At 40.5% G+C, this 26,698-nt stretch overlaps 1 protein-coding gene across 2 annotated transcripts in view; it reads left to right on the top strand.

Annotated features, from left to right (window-relative positions):
- Positions 1 to 26,698, top strand: part of CTNNA2 (catenin alpha 2) — a 512,527-nt gene that overhangs the window by 82,621 nt on the left and 403,208 nt on the right. For both annotated transcript variants that reach the window (XM_051617316.1, XM_051617315.1), the window contains exon 3: positions 19,050 to 19,245. In XM_051617316.1, the coding sequence (XP_051473276.1) occupies positions 19,050 to 19,245 (196 nt within the window). The remainder of the gene's footprint in view (positions 1 to 19,049; positions 19,246 to 26,698) is intronic.

Below are 26,698 nucleotides of genomic sequence, written 5' to 3'. Positions count from 1 at the left end.
GCTGTGCCCCCCAGTCAGAGTGACCTGAAGTTGTGATTCATTACAAAATGCTCACAAATTAACCATCATACCCTTAATAGATGCCACATGTTTGGGCTTCAGAATCTTCTAGCTCAGTTGTGCCACATGCCTTACAAACCCACAACAAAATGACTGTTCATACTTCCAAGAAGTTTTTGATCACTTAGTCTATCCTGATTTCCTGTTTTCTTAGTTCTTTGTACATCTCTCTTTTAAATTTGGCATAGGGAATTTTTAGAAAGCTGGTTAAGAGTGGATTGTCCTGCCCCATCCCTGGAAGTGTTGAAGGGCAGGTTGGATGGGGCCTGGAGCAACCTGGGCTGGTGGGAGGTGTCCCTGCCCATGCAAGGGGGTGGAACTAGATGATCTTAAGGTCCCTTCCAATCTTAACCATTTTATTATTCTATGATTGCTTGAAACAAAAGGCAAGGCTGCTGCTGAAGCCACACACTTTTAAAAAGACATTGAAATAGAGGGGAAGAAACATCCTTCAGAGCATCTGTGGTTAATCAGAAGTATTTTTATTTTGAAAAGGTAATAAGTGTGAAGTCTTGCCTATTGTGCAATCAAACGTTAACATTAATCCATTATCCTTTCATAATTGATTATATTCAAGAGATCATAAATACCTAACTACCTGAATTCATATTGTGGCCAAAAATACTTAGCAAATGTAAAGTAGATTTCAGTGGTAATTTTCTAAGGTTGTCTAACTTGATGTCCTTTCTTTGACTTCAGCTTCATTTGTGAGATAAAAGTGAATGTTTAAGCATCTTGTATACCTTGTTCCCACCTGCATTTGCATTTGTGGGAAACCATGAGGTTGTTTACATATAGGCTTCAAGTTTAATTGCTGGTACCAGCTGCTGGAAATATTAAAGATCTGTGTGTGAATTTGGTTGGTAAAAATAATTTAATTAATAATAAATAATAATAATAAAACCAATAATAACAATAATAATAAAAAATCTGTCATTTAGAGGCAACTCCTGCCTCAGTTGGAGGCAAGGTTTGTTTTCTGCCACTTGATTTCATGCTTACTAGAACTCTTTGTCTGTCTAAAGCTGGAGGATATCTCTGGATGTGTGTTTGGGTTGATTTAGCTACTTAAGAATGGAACCTTTCCTGCTGATTTTATTTTAATTAATCATTTTCCACACTGTATTCACAGTCATGGGGGAAATTTTTGTCCAAATTATTCAGACAAACAATAACAACAAACCTTGACTATACAGAGGAGTATTAGTTAAGAGAGAATGACACCCAGGAGATGTAAATCTTCCTAATTATTCCTCCATGGCATACTGAGCTATTAATCTTCCTGAAAAGAAACATTTCCTGACAGTCAATGTGTATAATCCCTTTCTTAATTTCATATATATGTTTCCAAGAAAGGTGTTTGTTCTCTTTAAACTCATCCTTCTTAATTGCTTATGTTGTCAAGATGTTTGTTAAGATGTTTTACAAAGTTTCTTGTTAACTAACGACAGTTGAAACAAACTTTCCTACTCTTTCCTCACAAATTAATAACTGTGATGATTCTGTTAATAAATTTCTGAACGTAGTCACTCTGTTGCAGACCTATGTGAACATCTGCTGGGATGAGTGCACTGAGATTCTTCTACCAATTTCACTTGAAATTGTGGAGTAGCTCTCAAAAATTCAGCATAAATTAATCTTATTGTTTAAGGTGTTGAAGGCCAGGTTGGATGAGGCTTTGTCCCTGGTCTAGTGGGAGGTGTCCCTGCTCATGGCAGGGAGGTTGGAACCTGATGATCTTTAAGGTCCCTTCCAACCTTCACCATTCTGTGATTCTTTTTGTTTCTGGAAATTGTGCTTTGGGAACAGTCTGACCAAACAGCTGAAAAAATTGACTTGAAACAGTTTGCACTGAAAAGCAGATTCCTTGTTTTCATGGCAAAGAACAGAGATTTCAGGAATCTTGTAATTTCTGGGCTTTCAGAGTGCCAGATTTGGCTGAAATCCATGCACTGAGCAGCCCCTTTCTGCTTCCTTGGGAGTTGTAATTTGAGATAAGGTGAAACTGAGAATTCAAATGATTTTCTGTCAAATCTAGTCTAATGACCCAATTAAGTCTAACCTGCCTTTAGCCATCAAAGGAATACAAGAAATGGCACTATGTAATGTAGAGCTGATGAAATTTGTCAAAAGGGTATTCCACTTTTTCTTCTAGTTCAGATATTAAAAACAAGAAAACAAACCCAAAACCTCAGCAACATGAGGTAGGCATGTGCTTTTGTATATCATACTCACACATCTACTTCTAAAACCTCTTTCCACCATTCTGACAGCTTGTCAGCACAGTAAATCACATTTATTTGGCCTAAAGTTTAATGGAAAACTAGTTCACTTAACAAACCTCTCCAGACTTGAAAATAGGGGGGTTTAGTACTAAATGTTTTACTTAATAAATGATAGCAAATAAGTATAATTAGTAAATTCGACATTTAATCTTCAATTCTTAATGCTGGTATTCAGGAAAAACCTTCTAGTTAATGCTGTATCATGAAAACTTATGTGTATGGAAAAGGTTTGCACATTTTTTTCTTAGACAACTTGAGGCCAAAAGTAGTAAAACAAACAAAGTAAAAAATTGGAATAAAAGAGCAAAATCAGCTTAGAATAGAATCTTGCTTGAACTTTTAAGTGTAGAGTTATAATAGATAACAGTAAAATCTGAATGTGTCACCCTGCATTAATTTAAGAAAGTTCATTTGCTCCTTCTACCATTATTGTATTTGAAATGTCAAACTGACCACAGAAAATGGCCTTGAAGGATTCCAGGATTTACATATTGCATGGGAAAAACTGCAAGATCATAATTTTTGATAGCTAAGTCCTGAGCAGGACATTGAAGTTCTGCACTAGTTTAACTCAACCAGTTTGTGAATAAGACGATTTGAGCCAAGCTAGAATCCAATGTCGTCGTGGTCTGTTGGTGTGGCAGGATCAGCAGCTGCAAGTCACCAACTCTTATTCATTATGAGCCCTTGCCTAAAAAGAAAACTTCCTGTAGAGGCTGCAAAGCTGCTGTGCTTGTGGAAGAGGAGATTCTGCATCAGCAACAGTTCTGCCAGTGAATCTTTCTCGTACAGACCTGGCCTCAAGTACAGTTTTAGAACAATCCAAAAGAAACAAGAATTTGTTTACTCAAGGCTCTAAGATCCCTTTTATTCCTTCTTTTTCAAGAACCTCTGGTGACATCTCCAAAACTCTATACATTAGCAATAAAGAAATGTTTTGGTTTCAATAGAAGGCTGAACACATCAGTCTGTCATCCTTGAGGATAATTCTCATTCATTTATATAATTTATAGATAAAACTTAGTAAATCATAGAATCATGGAATGGTTTGGTTTGGAAGGGACCTAAAAGATCATCCAGTCCCAACCCCCCTGCATGGGCAGGGACACCTCCCAGCAGCCCAGGTTGCTCCAAGCCCCATCCAACCTGGCCTTCAACAGTTCCAGGGATGGGGCAGCCACGGCTTCCCTGGGCAACCTGGGCCAGGGTCTCACCACCCTCACACTAAAAAATTTCTTCTTAATGTCTCACCTACATCTCCCCTCTTCCAGAAACATGTTCACTGAAGTATAATTATGTTGCATAGTGATTCAACAGCAAAACCACCTTAGTTTGATCCCTCCAGGATGTACCTAGGTTAATCTATATATTCCACTATAGAAAAGCAATTCCCTTTACATTTGTCCAAGATTGTTTATTGTAACAACTCAGGAACTCTTTGTTCCTTCCTTGATAAAAGTGTTCATATAATATACAGTAAGTGACAAAAATGAGATGTTATCTAGAAATGGTGCAGGAGATGCATTCATATTCAAATATAATTTCAATCAATTAACGTGATTAATAATAGTAAAAATTAATTCTGTTTCATTGTATCTAAGATAAAAGTACACAAACAATACCCAGCCCAAGTATAAAAATGGTCCTTGAAAACAGCAGAGTAGTACTTGGCCTGATGCAGTCTTTCAAGTGGCAGAGTGAAAGAGTTGTTCTCTTTAGTCTGACTAAATGATTGTACTTTTAATCCTTTGCTCTACTTTAATTGTGGTGCTTAACAGATATTTCCACTGATAGATGCTAATCCTAATATTTCTGTTCCCTATCTCTACAGTCTCCTAGGTTATACTACAGAGTGTCATGCTTAGAAGCTGTTCCACACTCCCTGTGATAACTGCCTGAAACTTTCCATATTGTCCATTCAGATGTATTTATTTACCAATTTTTTGTCTTTTGTGAGTCAATCCTTTATTTTTTTTTCTAGTAAGAGGTGTACAAATTTCTGCTGACTCTGTGCATGGCTCTGAAGACAAAGAAATCAAGCTGCATCCTCAAGGGCTCAGTTGGGTGGTTTTCAACATGTCTAGGAGTGTTTGTCAAGAACTACCCTTCTTTTCTTGAGTAGGAGTTAGTGGCAGAAGAAAGTTATGTCACAGAACAGCTATATTCTCTTCTGTAATAGTTGTGTTAGAGAACTTTGGCACAGGCTTTTCTTCCCATAATTAAAGAAAACAGTTAAAAGGTGCTTTGTAGGAAGCTTACTGAGGGAAAAAAAAATGGACTGTTTTAAAATTTTTAGCAGTAATGGTCTACTGAGATAATTGCTGGGAAATTTGATATGGAATTATACATTGTTAAGGATGACATCCTTATTAAATAAAAAATAGAGCCTGAAGTCTCTGTAATTTAATATTAATTCATACATTTATTATTTAATAAAGAGGTGATTTTGTGTGCCTTTGCTTGTGTTGGAATGAGTTGAAAACCAGCTTCATGTCACTTTCTGTGTTTCAGACATGACACCTTCTTTCTGGTACCTGCTGTTCTGTTCTGCCAATTGCCCCTTACTGAGAACATACAAAAATCAAATTCTTTTAATTTTAATCCCTAAGTCTTTTGTTGGCTGTCACTGCCAGTTGGGGTAATTCCCCATCAAATTGTTAATGTTGTTCTTTCCTTCTCCATACGGTTAAGTTTAATCCAAAGTTATTGTTACTGTTTTACTAGTCAGAAAATTGATGCTGATAGTGACAATGGTAAGAGACAGTGAGTTAGGAAGTACAATTTAATTTGCAGCAGGAGGGGAAAATAATCTGATCTCTTTGCCACAGGGAGAAAAAAACAAACCAAATTCAGTTATCAGGTGGGCAGACAAATGCCTAGTACTGGTAATTAGAAAGGTACCATATGCAGTGGGATAATTAGAAGTATTAGTCATGGTTTTGTTGAAACAAACAATGAAAAAAAAGATTTATCTGTGGAATGTGTGGGACAGAAGTAGCTGTTAGATCTGTGTGAATGAAGATCAGCAGAAGTGATACAGAAATGGTTTCTGTTCCTGGCAAATCCTGGGAGAAAGCCAGTACTTGCTTCTAGTGTCACCAAAGGTGGTTTCTGGAAAGGTTTTCCTTTGCCATGTGCAGAATTCTGTTTCTGAATAGACTATTTGCATCAGCAAGCTGTGCTGCTGTGGTTTGCAGTGATGAAATAGTAAAATAAAATGTGTTTGTGTGCCAGCACAGCATAGCACCCTTTTAATGCATGGATTATACTCTACTGAAGAGGAATATCCCTCCAGGCCCAAATGGATGAGATGGCTGTTCTCTCGTGGCAGATACCCCATGTATCTGGCCATAAAAAGACAGCATCACATCTCATTTTAGTTGAGTTAAATGTTTAGTAAAAAGTTGAAAAATCAGTCAGTTGGTATTAAAAACAAACTTAACAAATCAACCTTTCAGCAACCTCCTTCAAGTCTCTCACCCAATTTGTCTGTAATAACACAAGAGTGTTCTGTATTTTAGGATAGCTTTCTTTCCTGTATTGCTGTGCAAAAGGTGAGATACAGGCTTTTCCTTCCCACCATCTGCACAATATATAAAGGACAGATGGACTTCAAAGCACGTCAAAAACTGGCTGGACTTCTGGACTTCAAAAATAGTGGTCAAAGAGTGATGGCCAACAAGTGACAGGGTGTTCTACTGGGCTTGCTGTCAAGCTGATATTGTTTCATGTCCTGTCATTGGTTTGGGCAACAGGCTGAAGTGCACCCTCAATAGATTTCCAGAGAATACCAATTTGGAAGGAAGGTCAGTGTGCTGGAAGGTGGGGCTGCCATGAGGCAGTATGTCACCAGGCTGAGAAAATGGGTTGGCAGAAACCTGATAAAGCTCAATAGAAGTCAATGCAAAGTCCTGGGGTGGGATGGAGTAATCTGATGTAATCTTGGTGGGGCTCTGAGTAACCTGATCCAGTTAAAGAGGTCCCTGCTCCCTGCAGGAGGGTTGGACTAGATGACCTTTACAGGTCCCTTCCTTCTAGGATGTCATGATATGGGCTGGGGATGGGCTTTGATGAGGGGTTAGACTGAAGACCTCCAGAGGATCCTTCCAGCCACGATTAACCAACAATCTAGGAACACATTTTGAATTCTAAGGTGGTGAAGGAGATTTCACACAGTGTGTGCAAAATGAACAGCCTAAAAAAAGCACCATTCAGGGAAAAGTGTCTTTTTTTGAGTGAGAATATTTACAATCTGTGCAGTGTTTTCTTTGCTGCTGGTGGTGTAAGCAGGACTGCAGCGGAATGGTGGAGCTGTGGCTGTTGGTGCCTTTTTGTGATGCTTTCAAAACTGCATTTCAAGTTATTTCAGAACTCAAACAACTGGCAAACTTAAATGGAAAGACTGATAGAGTTATTTCCTTCTGCCTGTGTACTTGCACTGTTCTGGAGGTTGTCATCACCATGAAACAGGTGGCTGAAGGTAAAATGTGCCAGCATCTGAAAAAAAAATGTTATTTTGTTCAAACTCTGTAGTTCCAAGTCATACTTTCTCCAAACTAGATACCTGAGTATGAGCTTATTGCTTCATTAAGGGTAAGAAATGGTGGGTAAAGAAAATAAAAACAATAGTCTGGTCTCATCTTGTCTGTCTCAGGTCGTACTATCTTGTAGAGTTATGTTTTCATTTACATAAATCTGTTTTGGAGAAGGATACAAATAACACGGTAATAATGTTGACTTTAACCTGTCTAAATTTTGCCTTAAAGAATTTTGTACAGTCTTCTTGGAAAAAAATATTCTCTTCATTTTCTTGCTAGTAATTTTAAATAATTTTCTGCATTTCCCTCAGTTCTTTGTTATTGAAAAACAAACAACAACAAAAAAAACAACCCTTGAAGAAGGAGTTAATTTCATTATTCTTCATAATAGAACTCCCAGAAAAAAATATTATTACCCATTTGGGGGGATTTGGATTTAATCTGTTGTATAAATAGAATGGAAGATTGTTTGCTTCTGTTTTCTGCTGTTCTTTATAGGAAAGGTTTTCATTAAAAAAAGAGGTATTACATGTTAGAGAGAAACCAGAGTACTAAGTCACTGCATGTGTCTGAAGTATTTCACTTCCTTCACTTCCAGTGTTTTACATTAACTGAAACTCCTGGAAATCTTTTTCCTGAGGATTGTAGTGCTGTCTAAGATTGTTTTAAATGCTATTTAGAAGAGTTCACAAACAATAACGTTTCCCTAGGGGAGCTGTGTTTGAGGCTCAGGCAGTAGCTAATGGAGGGGCTCCCAGGAGTGCCAGCTTCTCCTCGCTGCCTGGTGGAAGCCTGAGGAGACCAGCCTGCCTATGATAAACATAGTGCTACCTGCCTTTATAGCTGCCTGCTATTTTGGTTTACTAGCCAGTTAAGGATTATTGAAATCCTCTTATGTTATTTCCTCTAATACAATGTCTTAGTCGGTGAAAAAAAAGCCCAAAAAACAAAGGTAGATAATAATAAAACTTATATTCCAGATGCATGTATTTTTGCCCTTTCAACATAAATAGCCCCAGAATTAGTTAGAAAAAACTGTAGGACCTTACTAAGGAAGTTGCCATCTCTCTTTTTTCCTTTCTCCTAGCCAATACAACTGTTGCGTGCATGTGGTTGAGTTCTTTTGAGAACTAAATCTTAAAAAAAGCTACCATTAAGATTGTTAACAGATTTTGAAAATAAATAAATTAAAAAAAAAAAAATAGAAGTGTAAAGAAAATGGTACATTAAATATCATAGAATCACAGACTCATAGAATGTTAGGGGTTGGAAGGGACCTCAGAAAGGCATCCAGACAGGTCTTGAAAGTCTCCAGAGAAGGAGACTCCACAACCTCTCTGGGCAGCCTGTTCCAGGGCTCTGGAACCCTCACAGTAAAGCAGATTCTCCTCATGTTGAGGTAGAACTTCCAATGTTCTAGCTTATACCTATTGTTCATTGTCCTATCACTAGGCATCACCAAAAAGAGACTGGCCCCTTCCTCTTGACACCCACCCCTCAGATATTTATAGACATTATTAAGATCCCCGCTCAGCCTTCTTTTCTCGAGAATAAACAGCCCCAGTTCTCTCAGCCTTCCCTCATAGGAGAGATGCTCAAGTCCCTTAATCATCCTTGTAGCTCTCTGTTGGACTATCAACTAAGAATTTCACTTGGTAAAGCTTGTGCTGTTTATAGTGACAAGTCCCAGACAGATCCAGTAATACAGCACAAAGTACACTTAAATCCAGGGATTTCACAAGTCGCCTTTCCCACTATTATTCTAGCTTGGTGTGCCCTCGTGTGGCTGAATGAAACATCTGCCTTGAATGAGTCAGAATTAATTGTCTATTCTTCTAAAGAACCGGGAGAAATAAAGACCCTTAGCTAAATGGGCAATACTTTGAGGCTAAGTAGAATTTTTGTTTGGTTTTTTTTGTGTTGTTGTACAGCTCTCAAGCGATTTGGTACTTGGAGATGAGTACAAGTCTGCTACCTTTTGGTTCTGTTTCAAAAATAATGTGTGTGTTCTGCTTGACTTCTTTGAGATTTTGAGGACCAGTTTACCAGTATTTAGGACAAAGTGGCTTCATTTCTTATTGGTTAATGCTGATAATTCTAAGTACCACAAGGCTTAATTTTGTTATTATAATCCTAAATCACAGAATCACAGAATTCTTACAGTTGGAAAAGATCTCTAGGATCACTGTGTCCAACCATCAATGAAAATAATAATAATAAAAAAGCCCACTAGAGCATGCCCTGAAGTGCCTCATCTACATGTCTTTTAAATATCTCCAGGCATGGTGACTCCACCACCTCCCTGGGCAGGCTGTTCCAGTGCCTGACCACTCTTTCAGTACAGAAATTCTTCTTAATACCAATCTGAACCTCCCCTGCTGCAACTTCAGGACATTTCCTCTGGTCCTGTCCATATTTACTTGGGAGAAGAGATGAACACCCACCTCCCTACAACCTCCTTTCAGGTATTTGTAGAGGGCGATGAGGTCTTGCTCTGCCTCCTCTTTTCCAAACTAAACAATCCCTGTTCCCTCAGCCTCTCCTCATAGAACTTGTTCTCCAGCCCCTTCACCAGCTTTGTTGCCCTTCTCTGGACATGCTGCAGTACCTCAATGTCCTTCCTGTAGTGAGGAGCCCAGAACTGAACATAGTGATGGACTTGAGGCCTCACCAGGACACAGGGGTATGATCACCTCCCTACTCCTGTTGGCCACATTATTCCTGATACAGGCCAGGATGCTATTGCCTTCCTGGCTACCAGGGCACACTTCTGGCTCATGTTCAGCTGCATGTTAAACAGCACCCCAGGTCCTTTTCCACCAGTCAGCTTTCTAGCCACTGTTCCCCAAGCCTGTAGTGTTGCTGGGTGTTGTTGTGACCAAAAACCAGGGTCTCTGCACTTGGCCTTGTTGAACTTCATGCAATTGGCCTCAGCCCATCGATTCAACCTGTCCAGGTCCCTCTCTAAAGCTTTCCTACCCTCAGGCAGATCAACACTCCCAGCAAACTTGGTGTTGCAAACTTGCTGAGAAAGCCCTCAATCCACTCCTCTAGATCATTGATGAAGATACTGAACAAGACCGGCCCCAAAACGGAGCCCTGGAGGCACCACTAGTGACCAGCCACCAACTGGATAGCCAGCTTCTCTACATATCTCACATCATGCATGTTATGTCTTTGTAAGCTTGACTCTTAGTTCCGTGTTCCGTTTTGAATGGAATTAGAGTTAATGAGGTGTTATGTTGTTATTTGTTTTTTACTTCTCATGATTCACATAAAGTGGCAGCAGGTTTTCTTGGGGGCTTTAGATCCTCGCAGCAAAATGCATCTGATAATCACTTTCCTTGGACTTAGGAAAGTAGTGTGACAAAGTTTTGCCCCAGATGAAAAACTGGTAAAATTGGAGAAAAATAGGAAACTGCCCTTAATGGCATCAGTGACATTTACTGTTGTAATTAATAAGGAAAACAACAGATGCCAGTGGGGATTTTCACTAGTAATGCCTCATTGACTGTGAGAAGTCTGAGGGAGCTGGGTCTCTTCAGCTTGGAGGAGACTGAGGGGCAACCTCATCAGTGTTTACAAATATGTGAAGGGGGAGTGTCAGGAGAACAGACCCAGGCTTTGTTCATTGCAGTCTGGTGATAGACAAGGGGCAATGGGTTCAAACTGGAACATAGGAGGTTCCGTGTGAATATCAGAAACAACTTCTTTCCTGTGAGAGTGACAGAGCCCTGGGACAGGCTGCCCAGAGAGGTTGTGGAGTCTCCTTCTCTGGAGACATTCAAACCCGCCTGGACACGTTCCTGTGTGATGTGCTCTGGGTGATCCTGCTCTGGCAGGGGGGTTGGACTGGATGATCTTTCCAGGTCCCTTCCAACCCCTAAGATGCTGTGGTTCTGTGATTCTGTGAAATTAAAGTTGTTAAATGCAGAAAATGACTTTATCCTCAATTACTGCTCATTTGTTGTTAAGACCATGGAACATAGCACTAAAAGTTATCATTTCTGTCTGTTTTGGGGTCACTGCCACTAAATGTGTATTTACTGATTAGCAGGTAGACTTTAGGTTTCTGATTTTGACTGAGGGAAGATAAACCTCATGTTTTGCTGTTTAAGGGAATGTTTTCTGAATTGTAACCTGTTCACCACTGGTGAGTTGCACTGAGAGATAATTTGGAGCTAACTAATTTGTCTTTACCGGCTTCAACATTTTAAGTTCCCACATGGATGGTAAAGAGAAGTAGGAAGATGGTCACAAGATCATAAGCAGAAAGCACTATTATCTACAAATGATGCTCCAACTTAAATTCATTTGCTATATGAAACCCATAAGTATCCTTGGATTCAGAGCTTTGGAAAACTCAAAAGTGAGGTGATACCAAGTCCTTTTAGGCACCTAGCTCCTGCAATGTAATACATAAGCTGAAGTTGCATGATCAGGCTCCCTGTTCAACACATGGAGGAGAGATGCTTAGGAGTGACATTTATAAGGTGACAAGTGGGAGAGATGTCAAAGAAAGTGGACTTTTTAGAATTCTGTCCCTTTCTGGAACTTAAATGCTCAACTCTGAGCCTTCTTGGGGGAGCTTATGTCATATGGTGATTAACAGACAGCAAGTTTGCTTGAGTTAATCTAAGTCCTCCTTAGGAAAAAAGGAATAGATGGCTCATGTTCTCTTTTAAAACCCAACCACTCTAGTGTCAAAGCCCACCTGATACAATATTCTAGACGTTATGGTGTTCACCCATGAAGGAAGAAGACTTGATTCACTTCTCTCCTAAGCCTGAGGTGTACTTGAAACACACGTTTCTTACCCCCTCAAGAGTGTGCTGTACCCACCAGTTCATAGCCTGGTCCCTAAGCTATGTAAGGCAGTCATCCTGCTAAAATTATGCCACTGTGTGAGGAAGAAGTCTTGTTCATCTCTCCATCTTAGTATAGTCATCAGCTATTCTTATCCATAATGAAGAAACTGATGACAGAAAGTGCATGTTTGACACTAATAGAAAACTGAATTTTGAATGGTGCAGCCTGAGTTGCTTGGTGTAGCCTGAAAAACTGAGCTAGTGGGGATTTGTGCATTTTGTGCTGTCTCGGGCAGTTGCATGTGACTGGGGGCAATTGTGGATTTTGTGCAGTTGAGAATTTTGTGCAAATAAAAGAACTACAGCTTATTAGAATTAGAAATAGAGAAGAACATCTTAAAATTTGGCCTTTATATTTTTCTTACATTAAAGGCATTGGAGCAGATTTTTTAGGAGTCAGATTAAGCTGATGGTTTTGTTGAAAACTGTTTTCTCAAATGCAATGGTAACTGATTATGTAATTGCTCCAATTAAGCACCTGCTTGACCTTTTCTAGCTTGCCTAAAGCTGGAATTCCCAAAGTTCCTGGCAAGATACTGGAAACTTGTATTCAGGAGGGGGATTTATTTAGTTCTTAAGAGAGAGGTGTTGCAATCCTAAAAGCATAGAGACAGAGAGGGTGTCTTTTAATTAATGATGCTGTTTGTACTGCCAGTTCCATGAGATCACAGAATCCCAGAATGGTGAGGGTTGGAAGGCACCTCTGGAGATCATCTTGTCCAGCCCCCCTGCTAGAGCAGGATCCCTTAGAGCAGATCCCACAGGAACACATCCAGGTGGGTTTGGAATGTCTCCAGGGATGGAGACTCCACAACCTCCCTGGGCAGCCTGTCCCAGGCCTCTGTTATCCTCAGAGTAAAGAAGGATTTTCTCGCATTCAGGTTCAACCTCCTGTTTGTGCCCATTGCCCCTTGTCCTGTCACTGGACTGTAGAGGGCCTTTTAGCGAGCAATGGACATGTGAGCAATCCAGCCTTTACTGAAGACATCTGGGCCCCCGAGCAAGGACATTTCCAAGGATACCAACTGAGAAAGTGAGCAGTGAAGTAAACAAACTCCCAGATGTGCCAAAGCAGGAAGTGGGGGCGGAGCATCATGACTGCGCGTGCAAGTGCCACAAGGCTAGGAACCAGTCACTGTTTAGGTCGTGGCAGGGCTTTATGACAGCTGACCAATGACAAGAATGGTTGGGGCTCGTGCGCACAGCAAGGGGCTGTATCAGAAAGGTTGGCGCGTAAAATAAATGGCATTCACCTGATCAGATTGATCCCTGTGTGTCTGTCCGTGATGATCTCCCGCACTGGACACCACTGGGAAGAGTCTGGCCCCATCCTCCTGACACCCCCTGGAGATATTGATCAGCACTGATGAGATCCCCCCTCAGCCTCCTTCTCTCTCAGCTGAACAGCCCCAGCTCTCCCAGCCTTTCCTCACAGGCAGATGCTCCAGCCCCTTCATCACCTCAGTGCCCTGTGCTGGACTCTCTCCAGTAGTTCTTTGTCCCTCTTGAACTGGGGAGCCCAGAACCGCCCAGTGCTCCAAGTGAGGCCTCCCCAGGGCAGAGCAGAGGGTGAGGAGAACCTCCCAGACCTGCTGGCCACAATCTTCTTAATGTCCCCATGCAAGATGGTCTTGGTCCTAGTGGCATGGCCCGGTGACAGGTGTCCACACCACAGTGCAGCACTGCTGTTAGTGACACTAACTGCACTAACTGCAACCTCCTTGTCAGGTTTGGCACGGAGGCTGAATGAGCTGTAGCAACTGAACAACTATTTTTGCATCTCTAGGGCTTTTCCTGGGGCACAGTCAAGGCAAGTAAGTGGTCTGGGGAACCTCAAGTCATGTACATGAGCAAATGAATCCATAGGAAACTTGAGGAGTATAAATCTGTTCTCTTTCATGATTGGAATATTAACATAATCTCCTTTTTCCTGTCTACCAGGTAACTCCTTCTGTGATGGAGTTATAAGAAAGGAAGCTGGAGTTCTTACTAGCCTTCTAAGTAACATCACAGTGGTTTAGTGCCAACTAACAGTGGAACTTTGTCACAAAAAGAGAATTTAACATTTTTTGCTCCTAATTTATTGCAAATTAGAGGCAAAATGCATTAGGGGAGATATTTTATTAGCTTAATGTATGTTCTTGTTTCAATTGTGGGAGAGTCAGTAAAAACATATTGCAGGTTTGTGTATCTGTTGTATAAAAGAAAACTGCAGGAAGTTTTGTAGGATGAAAATAAGCATGATGGGGTTTTTATTATTGGTCTGGTTTTGTGGGTTTTTTTCTTCTTTGGGTTAACAGAAGAAGTGGTAGGAAATTCCAAAGATAATTAATACTTGCTGATGAACTTTAAAATGCTTGTTGAGGAACTTTAAAAGTGCCTTAATACTAATTCATGGTGGCTGTGATGTAAACCTCTTTCCATGGTTTGAACACTGATAAGAAGAATGTAAATCATCAGTAAGGGTGCTGCTGTATCTAAATTACATCCTAAAGGTACATCAAGTAGACAGAATGGAAATATGCAAATTAGTTCAGGAATTTGTATCTGGTAGCAGAAACGTGAATCGGAGCAGCTTTCTGTCCTCAAGATAGATGGGATTAAAATATACTGGCTCTAATCAGGGCTGCCTGATTTATCCATGTACTTTGCATCCAAAAGGTAAGTGTGTCACTGGCATCTTTAACATCTTAGCTAATAATTTATACATTAGAGAGAATAGCCTGCTTATTTATCCATTCTTCTAACCAGCAGGTGTTGGCAAACACTGAAGGGAGCTGGAAGGAGTACAAAAAGAGTGGGTTAACACACTGGAATTCCGTGTGGGTAGTGGAAGTTATCTTTGAAAATATGTATCTGTATAATAGAAAAATAATTTCAGTTTTATGAATTAGGTGCACAGCTGGTGCCAATTGTGCAGAGATAATTACAAGAGTTAATTATGTACGCTGTTATGATTTATGGGCTGAGGACAGTGGCAAATTAATTAAGTTGATAGAGAAATTTGAAGAATGATTATTATGAAAAAAAAAGGAGTTATATTAAGGACTGAATCATGCCTAGCAGAACATCTGTGTTCACAATTACATTGGTGTAATAAGGGAAAAGCCATTTTTTATGTACTACTAAAGAATAAGCACAAATATGGGAAAAAAACCCAAGCTAGCTGCTTCTCTGTTCTGCATGGGAAGGGAGAAGAAAGTGTTGTTGAAAGTGTTTTCTACTGTATTTTGCTCAATAATTGTAGCTGGATTAGGATTACCTAATGAGCTACTTGCTGCTGAGAGCCATATTGTAAAGTCAGTTCATGATGTGCTGAGTCAGGAGTATATAAAGGAAAGTCCCATTTGGTTTTGCTGTGGTTCTGGGTCGTCCATGTGAAGAAGGTCACAGAGTGTTCAGGTCTGTTCTCCATTTTGAGCAAGGACCTGAATCTGATCTTCCTCCAGCCACACCAGTCCTTTAACCCATAACACAACCAGTGTCTCTCCCAATTAAAGGTCTGTTTCATCCTGCTCCTAAAGGAAACACACGAAAAAAGAAAACCCAACCCTGAGAACATTTGGAAAATGAAGTTCTTGCTTTCCAAGTAGTTGTAGTGATTACGTTTTTGGTGAAACAAACTTCTTTTGGGAACAGGAGGGTTTTCAAAAACAATGCTCAGGGGAATACCATTAGTATAACCAGTCAGGCAGTGAGATAGTGCATTCGAGTGGAAGGGGAGCTTGATACCTAGAAGCAAAAGGGCCTTTACACTAAAATGTCAGGGCTGTCTTTTTTCAGGTCATTGAGTGTTTCCAGTGGCTTGGTGCTGTATGAGTGTATCAGCAGACAGGAATAACTTGTAGCTGCTCGGATTCAAGAAATGCCACTGGAAAGAACAAGTAGTATTTACTTGAAATAGAAAGGACATAAGGGAGAGTAGTATTTTTTTTTTTTTTCCAAATAATTAATGATCTGTCAGAGAAACCCTTTTACCTTGATTTCATTTGTCACAACCACAGCAAAGTATTTGTGTGACTGATGTTCATAATGTGTATGTTTGCAAAGCCATAATTGCTTGGTTTATTAAAAAAGAAAAAAGCAACGACAAATAAAGAGATTGGTGCTGTCCATGTTCTGTAAAGCTCCAACAGCCTCTGTCATTGATATTTAAAAATCATAGAATCGTAGAATGGTTTGTGTTGGAAGCGACCTTAAAGATCACCTAGTTCCAACCCCCCTGCATGGGCAGGGACACCTCCCACTAGACCATGTGTGGTCTAGTGAGTTCCATCTAGTTTCATCAAAGTTCCATCTAGTCTCTCTATGCTGCTCCCCCAGGGATGGAGCAGCCGCAACTTCCCTGGGCAACCTGTTCCTGTGTCTCACCACCCTCATAGTACAGAATTTCTTCCTAATGTTTAACCTAAATCTCCTCTCCTCCAGTTTTAATCCCTTACCCCTTGTCTTCTTGCTACAAGTGCTTGTAAAAAGTCCCTCCCCAGCTTTCCTGTAGCCCCTTCAGGTACTGGAAGGTGCTCTACGGTCTCCCCAGAACCTTCTCTTTTTGCAGGCTGAAGACCCCCAGTTCTCTCAGCCTGTCTCCATAGGACAGGTGCTGGAATGATTTGGGTTAGAAGGGACTTTGAAAAATCACTTAGTCTAGTCCCACTGCCATGCACAGGAACATCTTCCAGTAGGATCAGGTTGCTTAGAGCTCCATCCAACCTGATATTGAATACCTCCAGTAATGGGGCATCCACAGCTTCTCTGGTCAATGCATTCCAGTGTCTCCAGACCTGCTTGCTTCACTTTTGATGCAGTCCCAGATACAATTGATTTTCTAGCTTGTAAGGCCACATTGCTGGCTCACAGCTAATTTTTCAGTTACCAGTATCTCCATGTCCTTTTCCAAAGAGCTATTGCCAATCCTTTCATCACCCAGGCTGCACTGAAAAGAGAACAACAAGGCGTCAGTCCTCAGTGAGTGATCAGTGACAAACCACAAGGATTAGTAGTAAAACAAACAAAAAATGTCAATATAAATATATTTTGTAATGTGGGGTTTACAACTGTTAGACTTTTGACCCATGCATTTTAGAAATCTGTAGGGAAGACAGTTTAATTCACAGAATTGGGAATGTTTTTCTCGGAGCTGTAGCTGCTGACTGAGGATTAATTTGATGAGTATGTGATCTAGCTCTGTCCCCTTTCACTTCTGGCATCCCTGCCCACACGTGACCTTTCTTTTGTGCTGCCAAAGCTGTGTAAGGAAGACTTAATTCAGGATGGGACTGAACTATTAATTAGTGAAGTTCTGTTTTCCCAACAGAAATCTGAGCTAGAAGTATGTGAAGCTTCTTTAATAAAATAAGAGAGCAAGGTTCCCTTGTGTGATCACAAAGCCAGGATCATTATAGGATTGCTGAATGAGCTTATGATAATTATCAAGTGATGTATTGGATAATTGTGCAGAATTTTGGGTGAGGTCTGCACAAATTAGTAATAGAAGCTGATAGAGACATTATTTTCTTTGTACCAGCATAGGCAGGATAAGATATTTCAAATAAACCAGTTAGCTTTAAAGCCCTGCCAGAAACCTGAGATATGTTCTTGTCTTGTCTTTTTCCTTTTTCTTTTTAACACAAATGCAGTTAAAATCTTTTGGGTAGACACTGCTGAAAAACTCAAGTACAGTTTTAATATGATTACAGGTTTTGTTTTTATTTTTTATTTCCATTGCTGGCACCAAGTCACCTCTGTCCCTAGCAGAGAGATTAAGTCATCTCAAAATAAGTTCAAAGGAACCCAAAACATACTCGCTATAAAATTCTTTCAGTAGTACAATAAGCCCATGACAGTTTATTCTGACTCAATGCATGAGGAAGGTGTCCATGAATATTCATCAGATGAGGTTCTCAGCTTTCTGGGCATAGCAGGAACAATTACAGCAGGGATTTCTAGCTCGTGGTACAAGACTAGGACATTTTATCATGTTCTTTGAAAGTATTTACATTTTAGAAAGATTGTGTTCACTCTTTGTGTCTGCCCTCAATGCTTTCTTTATGTCACTTCAAGGCCCAGAGGATTTCTCATTCACTCAGAAATTGAACTGCAGATGCAGTTTCTGACACTTGAAAATTGGAAACTTTTTGTTATGCATATAAATTGACATTATCTAGTTTTGCTATGCTGATTACTTTTTGAAACTGCATGTTGGAAATAGTCCATCTTGGGTCATATTATTATCTTTATTTCTGTACTTGCAGTCATGGATAAATGCAGAATGTGGAGGTTTTTTGGCAGGACATGCATTTATATGTGCCACATCCAGCCTTTCCTTGAGCACACACACGGATGGTGCCTCCACCACTTCCCTGGGCAGTCCATCCCAATGTCTGGTCACAGTGCTTCCTAAAATTAAAATAATTTCAGATCAAAGGAAAGGCTGATATAGATTAATGAAAAAGTATTTCATAATAAAAACTACAGAGAAAAAAGCAATAGAATCTTCAGTGAGCACCACTGGAACTTCTTAACATCTGCTGCAACGTGTCCTGTGGATGAGGACAGCAAAGTCCAAACAAAAAGCAGGTCCCAAGGAGAGCAATGAGGCTGGTGAAGAGACTAGAGGGAAAGTGTTACAGGGAGAGGCTGAGGGAGCTGGGGTTGTTTAGCCTGGAGAAGAGGAGACTCAGGGGGGACCTTCTCACTCTCCACAACTCCCTGAAGGGAGGTTGCAGTCAGGTGGGGACTGGGTTCTTCTCCCAGACAACCAGGGACAGGACGAGAGGCCTGAAGCTGCACCAGAGGAAGTTTAGATTGGATATTTGGAAGAATTTCTGTACTGAGAGAGTGGTCAGGCACTGGAACAGGCTGCCCAGGGAGGTGGTGGGGTCCCCATCCTTGGAGGTATCTAAGAAACATGTGGATGTGGAACTTCAGGGCATGCTCTAGTGACTGAGACTGTAGGCTTGTTCATTTTTTTTTTTTTTTAAATGCAAACCAGTGACAGAAATGGTGCTTTAGCACCAGTGCCCTTCCATACCTCTTTCTCATCTTTTCCTCCTTCACTGATGACTATAATTTGCTTAGCTCAAATTAAATCTAGGTTAAAAGGAAAAACCTTTTTTGAGGTAGGTCCTGCCATTTTTGGGATTTTAAACTTTACATTTTATTGACTCAGGATGTGTGACCGTTGCATCATTTCAAGGGTAAAGAAAATAGTGGGGACATTGAATTAAGTGGCCATCAGTTGGTTATTTAAAGTTGAAGAATCATTCAAACTGACAAAACTTTATTTTTCTTCCCCACAGGTAACAACGCTTGTTAACACGAGCAATAAGGGACCATCAGGCAAAAAGAAAGGGCGCTCTAAGAAGGCTCATGTGTTGGCTGCTTCAGTGGAGCAGGCCACCCAAAACTTCTTGGAAAAAGGAGATCAAATTGCTAAAGAGAGCCAGGATCTTAAGGAGGAATTGGTTGCTGCTGTAGAGGATGTACGCAAGCAAGGTATGAGGAAGAAAATGCTTCCCTGGGTAACTGTTAACAAGTGTATCAGCTGCTCTGACAATGTCATTAAAACTATGTCCCTGTGAACGCAAATGTAGAATTAGGATTATGGGGCAAACGTTTTGGAAAAATCCTAACAAGTGTCAACCAGCAGCACAGCAATATAGAATTACTTGTGGTTTGAAGTATATTGAAATATAGACAAAGAATACCAAAGTCTGAAAATGTACAGGTAATAGCAATATTAATTTTATATATTTTTTCCTGGGTACTGATGATAAGATAAATGTTAACATTAGTTTGCATACTGCAGAGGTTAAAATGCAAGTTTCAAGATACACAACAATACAAAAAATGACTTAGCTGGGCATAGGACTCAGTCTTGGGATAATAACATTATCTTTACTGGCAGAAATAGTCCTGGCTTTGCACAATTAAATATTTGAAGTTTAAATTGGTATGATAGGAAAACCGCTGGCAAATAAGGCTTTCAAATTTTAAAAATACCATGGATATCCTTGATATCATGGATATAATCTGACCATTTTCCTGCAAAAGGAAATGTGTATCACATGTTTTCAAATTTACATGTGTGGTAGGGGAAAAATATCTTTTCAATATTTGTCATAACATAACTTCTTTTTTGTTGGTTCTGAGTGTACTGATCTTTATTACAGCAGGATTAAGTACCTTTCAGGGTTTTTCCATTGCAAATCCCATGATCTAAGGATACCACCTGCCAGTATCATCACTCCTGGGTTTCAGGACAAGGCTGGTGGATCTCCAACTGAGATTTCAAAAGGAGTCTAAAAGACTTTAGTATAAAATACTGATTTTCAGTGAGTTAGTCTCTCAGTTCTCATATGATATTTTTTTTCAGTCTGTGGAAATTGGACTCAACTGACTTGATCATGTGAGCAGGCAGGTTTTAAATCTTGTGTACACAAACAGTGATTAGTGAATATTCCAGTCTGGTCTATCCGGAGGCTAATTTTTAACTCCTAACCACTGTATGTGTATTTGGTTTCACTGTTTTGCTGTTCCTGTGTGTTTTGGGCTTTGGAAATAGTTATCAGTCCCTCAACAGAAGTGGAGTATTTGCTGTCTGCTCTGTGTACAGTGTTATGCCAGTATTCAGGGGTTGTTGGGTGATGGTGTTGGTTTTCAGGATTTTTTTGTTTAGATTTCTGATGCTGATGCCTGGTTGTCCTGGCATCCAGCTTCTTTTGTCAACTGCTTCAGCTTCCCTTTGCTTACATGACTTACTTTGTGTTATGTCACATTCTAACAGAGCGTTTTCAGCACTGACACAAGTGCCCTTGTTCCCTCTGAATTTATTACTCTCTCCCTTTTGAGCTCTGATGCTGACTCAGTTTTCCTACTCTTGCCCAAGGGGCCTTCTCCTGAGTTGGAGTCATCCACCTGAACTGTTGCCTACTCCCTGATCTAGGCAAATAAACCTCTTTCCTTAGCATGTATCAAAGCTTCTTATTATCTTCTTTTTTACCATTATAGCTTTGTGTTAGTTAGCAGTGATTTCTTTGTAGATTTGTGCTTTCTAAAGCTAAAGGCGTCTTGAGATGATTTACTGTGGAAAGTTTTTCATCGTCATCATCGCTGAATGGTTTGAGTTGGAAGGGACCTTCAAGATCATCAAGTTCCAACATCCCCTGCATGGACAGGGACACCTCCCACCAGACCAGGTTGCTCCAAGCCCCATCCAACCTGCCCTTGAACACTTTCAGGGATGGGGCAACCTGGGCCAGTGTCTCACCACCCTCATAGTGAAGAATTCCTTCCTGATGTTTCACCTAAATCTCCCCTCTTCCAATTTTGATCCAGTACCCCTTGTCCTCTCTCTCCCTGCCCTTGTCTAAAGTCCCTCCCCATCTTTCCTGCAGCCCCTTCAGGCATTGGAAGGTGCTCTAAGGTGTCCCTGGAGCCTTTTCTTCTCCAGGTTGAACAGCCCCAATTCTAAGCCTATCTCCAGGGCGGAGCTGCTCCAGCCCTCAGATCATCTCTGTGGCCTCCTTTGGACTTTCTCCATGAGCTCCATGACCTTCTTATGTTCAGAGCTCCAGAACTGGACACGTTACTCCATGTCGGGTCTCACAAGAGTAGAGTATTTCTTCTAGATTGAATTTCTGACTGGCTGTGCTGCCATTCAGAGAGACTTAGACAGGCTGGAGACTTGGGCGGGGAAAAACCTGATGAAGTTTAACAAGAGCAAGTGTAGTTTTGCATTTGGGGAAGAAAAACACCATGCACCAGTACAGGTTGGGGGCTGACCTGCTGGAGAGCAGTGTAGGTGAAAGGGACCTGGGGGTCATGGTAGACAGGAGGATGACCATGAGCCAGCAATGTGCCCTTGTGGCCAAGAAGGCCAATGGATCCTGGGATGTATTAGAAAGGGTGGTTAGTAGGTCAAGAGAGGTTCTCCTCCCCCTCTATTCTGCATTGGTGAGGCCACATCTGGAATATTGTGTCCAGTTCTGGGCCCCTCAGTTCCAGAAGGACAGGGAAGTGCTTGAAAGAGTCCAGCGCAGAGTCACAAGGATGATGAAGGGAGTGGAACATCTCCCTTATGAGGAAAGGCTGAGGGAGCTGGGTCTCTTTAGTTTGGAGAAAAGGAGACTGAGGGGGGACCTCATCAATGTTTACAAATATGTAAAGGGTGAGTGTCAAGACGATGGAGTTAAGCTTTTTTCAGTGAAGACCAGTGATAGGACAAGGAGTAATGGATACAAGTTGGAGCATAGGAGGTTTAAGAGGAATATCAGGAAAAATTTTTTTACTGTAAGAGTGACAGAGCACTGGAACAGGCTGCCCAGAGAGGTTGTGGAGTCTCCTTCGCTGGAGACATTCAAAACCCGCCTGGACGCCTTCCTGTGTGATGTACTCTAGGTGACCCTGCTCTGGCAGGGGGGTTGGACTAGATGATCTTTCAAGGTCCCTTCCAACCCCTAGGATTCTATGATTCTATGATTCTATGAAAAAGCCTTTTATTCTTGTTTTTAATCTGTATTTTAAAAGGCAAAACTATGCAGGAAGCAGAGAAGAAAAACAAATAAATCTTAGTATTACACAGAATGGTAGAGGCATTCATCTTTTGTCAACACTGCAGGCTAGGAAAAAGTCTGTCAGAAAAGTGGAGCAGCTTTTTTGGGTCTGTACAACATGAGTCCATCATTAGGAGAACAGGAGACACCAAGCACCATTACTGGCACACATGAGCCGTGGAAACTAGACCAGCCTTGGTGCAATGTGAAATGATATGTTTAGCTCAGTGACATAAAGAGCTGGGTTAATCAACTGAGGCTGTGTTTTGCCAGAGTGTTGCTAGTTGATTTTCTGGCAAAATGCCAGCTTGGATAATGACACCATCAACCTAAAAATGTCTCCTGCCGTTACAGCTGGTTCTGGTGTGCTCCTCATTTCCTGCCCTGTGCTGCTGTTTGCTGTTATATGGCACTAGAGACTGTTGTTGCAATTCATCCCTGAGAGAGCTGCTGTCCACTGATAGTATGAAATGAATGTGCTGTACCATTGGAAAAATACTTTGGACTGAACATGGATGCAAAGAACATAGAGCTTTTAGGTGCTTGTTACTTTAATAATGTGGGAGGGCAAAATATATTTGGGTAGCTGAATGAAACTCTGGTGATCGACAGTTTTGATTTACAAAGTTGAGTTCTAAAAGACAACTAAAAGCAATAAGATAGATTTTTAATGTGGTTTTCTTTTATTTCACTTAATTTTATGAAAAGGAGTAAATATTTTATGCATAAAGCTCATAACTGTGTATGTGTGTATTCCCTAATCATTCCGTGTTAGGCCTCATAGGGCTTAAAAATACCAAAACAGTGAAAATAAGTTTTCAGTTAAAAACTATCTAAGTGAAATTATCCAATTGCTATGCCTCTGAATACTTTGCTGTATGGGTATTTATTGCAATGTTGCCAGAAGTGTGTAAAAAATCTCCCAGATGAGGGATAAGTAAGACCTAGGAAACAGCTGATGTTTGTTCGTGTCATCTTATATTAGAGGTGAGGGAAAGCAGTTGGTCTTCTGATACTCAAGTTTTGGGAGAAGTGGGAATTTTGTGTGTATTTTCTTGTTGTAGTAACCTTAAGGAAACTACAAAGCCTGACAAGTGCAGGGTAGTGAAGAAGAAATAGTAAAAATAAGAAATACAGTTTGGGGAGGGGAACAGATGGGCACGTTCTCATAGCATGGGTGACTAAACACAGCTAGTCCTTGCTGAACAGTAAAGAAGAAGGAAGTTCCCTGTGGAGGAGACACTGAGGTTGTGATTCACATGACAATTTACAAAAAACTGCTGGTCCATTTGGCTCAGGTCTGTTTGAATTTATTAAGGAACAGGCTAGGGTGTGAAGGAAAGCAAGATAAGGAAACAGTTTATATTTATATGTATATATTTATATTTATAGAATGTACTATCTTGTAGGTATGAGCTAGTGGCTGCCTGCTTTTATTTTAATTTTCCTAGGAGTTTTCTGGCCTATAGCTAAAGCTTCCACTGAAAGTGGAAAGTGGTGTAGCAGCAGGTTGTTGTATTTCAAGTTTTTGCTTTTCAGGCAAAGTAGACAAACTTTACAACATAATCTGAAATCTATACTTCAATCAAGGGACAGAAGGCAGCTGTTGATATTTTTTTGTGTTTGAAGACAGTGTAAACTTGAGGTAGACTGAATTTTTTGTTCATGCAGATTTGTGCGTGTTGCATAAAAAGAACATGATCCATGTAGTCCAGGACTGCCAGTGAGCACGGAAGTGTGTATCAATATCTGACATACAAAATTGACTTGAACTTTCCTGGTAATGTTGTCTTGTCTGTGGTGAAACATACTAAAAAGTATTATTTTTAATGTTTTACCTTCATGCTTTTAACTGCCTAATTTTAAAAACTTTTAAAATGAAGATGTGAAACTGATCCCAGTGAAAGGTCAACTTCCTTTCTGCCCCCTCATTCAGTTACCTTGGGAGGAAAGCAGGGAATGTGCATATCTCAGGTGGTGGGAGCAAACTCCAGATCCACAGAACATACACGAGATGCCAGTTGTTTTCATAATAATTTATTATGCTCTTTAAGCTCTTCTGAGCTCAGTGACAGCAGTGTCACCTGGAGAGAGACAGATTCTGTCTTGCTAGCTCTAATATCACGCACTGTCACTTAAAACCATCTCAGGTTTGTGTTCCCAGAGACAGAATTACAGAATGACAGAATCCTAGGGGTTGGAAGGGACCTCGAAAGATCATCTAGTCCAACCCCCCTGCCAGAGCAGGGTCACCTAGAGTACATCACACAGGAACGCATCCAGCCAAACTCTTAGCCAAACCCTTGCACAGTATCCTTTGAGTCTGCTTAAAACAGTGCCCCGGTTCAGCTGGCAATTTGTATTTTAGGAGCCCTTTCCTAATTGTACTTTATTCTTTCAGTTAGACCTTGTTAAACTGATAGTTCCTTCCTAAAACCCAGTTTTAGGGTTGTTATCCCAAGTCTTTAAGACTTCCTGCCTGAAGGCCCTGCCTTTCCCAACTGAAGTAGAAATTCCCTGCTTAGATTTTGCCGTCCTTAAAACTTTTCCACTTTAGATTTTTTTTTGCCTGCTCTCTAATCCAATCAGTTTTCTTTTTCATCTGCCTTAAAGAGAACTCTTAACAGCATCTCTTATTCCCAAGGAGACAGTGCTGCCCTCCTCCATTTCCCTCCCTTTTTCTTTGCTACCTTCATGTGATCATGCACTAGTTTAGTCTTCCTTGCAATTCAGGGCTTGAAATTTCCCCAGTCTCTTGCTCTCTTTAGATCTCCCATTCCCTGTTAGCCCTGTTTACTCCCACCCTTTTCTCATACCCTCCCCCCAGTTCTATATTCACATAAGATCCTTTTCCTTGTCTCTCACATTCAGTCGTGGTTCTATAATGCAAAGTATAAAAAAAGTAAAAAGTCTTTTATATGTTCTCTTTTTTCCCCCTTTACTTTACAAACTTAACATGCCTTGTTTCTTACCCTTGTTCTCTATCAGTAGATGTCAGTCCTCTGAATCCTTCTCTGAGCCTGGATCCCTGCTTCACTCTGTTCTGTTGGCCCATCCCTCTGATCGAACTTATTTTTATCCATTCTGGCCCTTCTCCCACTGAATTTCCTTCCTTTCTCACCCTGAAATAATTCCAAGTAAGCCTCTCTTACTTACGTTTAAATCCAGGATATAAACAGCTTTTTACACAGCACATTACACTGGTGTCTCAAATGTACTGGCTTAGCAGAGTCACCTGCAACATACTTTCCAGGAACCCTGCTTTACCCAAACTACTCTCTCTGCTGTGCTGATTTAAAAAAAAACAACAAACAAACAAACAAAAAAACCCAAGCCAAAATAACCAGACCAAACAAAAACCCTCAAACAACCAAAAAAACCAAACAACAAGAAAACCTGCCAAAACCCAAATCAAAACAAAAAAGCCAAACAAACAAACAAATAGAAGGATAAGAAAAAAACACAACAGGAAAAAAAAAATATATCTTTGTACCCTTTAGTTTCTAAAGACTTTCCTGGAATATTTTGGGTTTAATGCTTAGTTACATTCAAAATATATTAAAAAATAAAAAGCTAAATACTTTACACCTTGGTTCATTTTGTTAATAAGAATTCAGCTGATGGATGTAGGCTCTTGCTCTCTGTCTCTCTGCTAGTTCTTCAGCATTGTTCCTGGTTTATAAAATATGTGGAAGTGGAATTACTTCCTAAAGGTGTTTCTATAGAAGCCTCTAAAAGACTTGTCACAATGTAACAGTTGATGTGGGGAGAGGAGGAAATTATTTTTATAGAGAAAGCAAATGAAGTATTGTCTGATTTCTGCACTTGTTTTCAACTCTGAGCCCCAGCAACAGAATTGGAAATGAAGGCTTGAGCTGCAAGTGAAGATATTTAAAAGCATCTCTTGCTGCAACAACTAAGCACTGATTACTTCAGGGCTTTGGGGGCATTTTTCTGAGTCTTTCTGGCAGCTTCTAATTCCCAAAGTCCGAGTTGAATGAACGAACTGTAGGGTATTGGGTTTGAATCTGCTAAGTATGAAGGAGGAGTAATGGATTCTTAAAAACAAAAACAACAAGACAACGAAGCAAAATACAAATATTTTATCATTTTGAATTTGTCTGTCATAAGCTGAGCTATTATTTCTTGCGTGGCTGAGAGGCTAAAGAAAAATAATTATCTGGTCTTTTCACTGAAACCTGTGTTCTCCCTACTGGAGAGAGTCCAGCACAGGGCACTGAGGTGATGAAGGGGCTGGAGCATCTGCCTGTGAGGAAAGGCTGGGAGAGCTGGGGCTGTTCAGCTGAGAGAGAAGGAGGCTGAGGGGGGATCTCATCAGTGCTGATCAATATCTTCAGGGGGTGTCAAGAGGATGGGGCCAGACTCTTCCCAGG

The sequence above is a fragment of the Apus apus genome, chromosome 4 (genome assembly GCF_020740795.1).
Source record: "Apus apus isolate bApuApu2 chromosome 4, bApuApu2.pri.cur, whole genome shotgun sequence".
Classification (NCBI taxonomy): Eukaryota; Metazoa; Chordata; class Aves; order Apodiformes; family Apodidae; genus Apus; species Apus apus.
The sequence above is the reverse complement of the archived record's forward strand: the minus strand, read 5'-3'. Positions and strand labels throughout refer to the sequence as shown.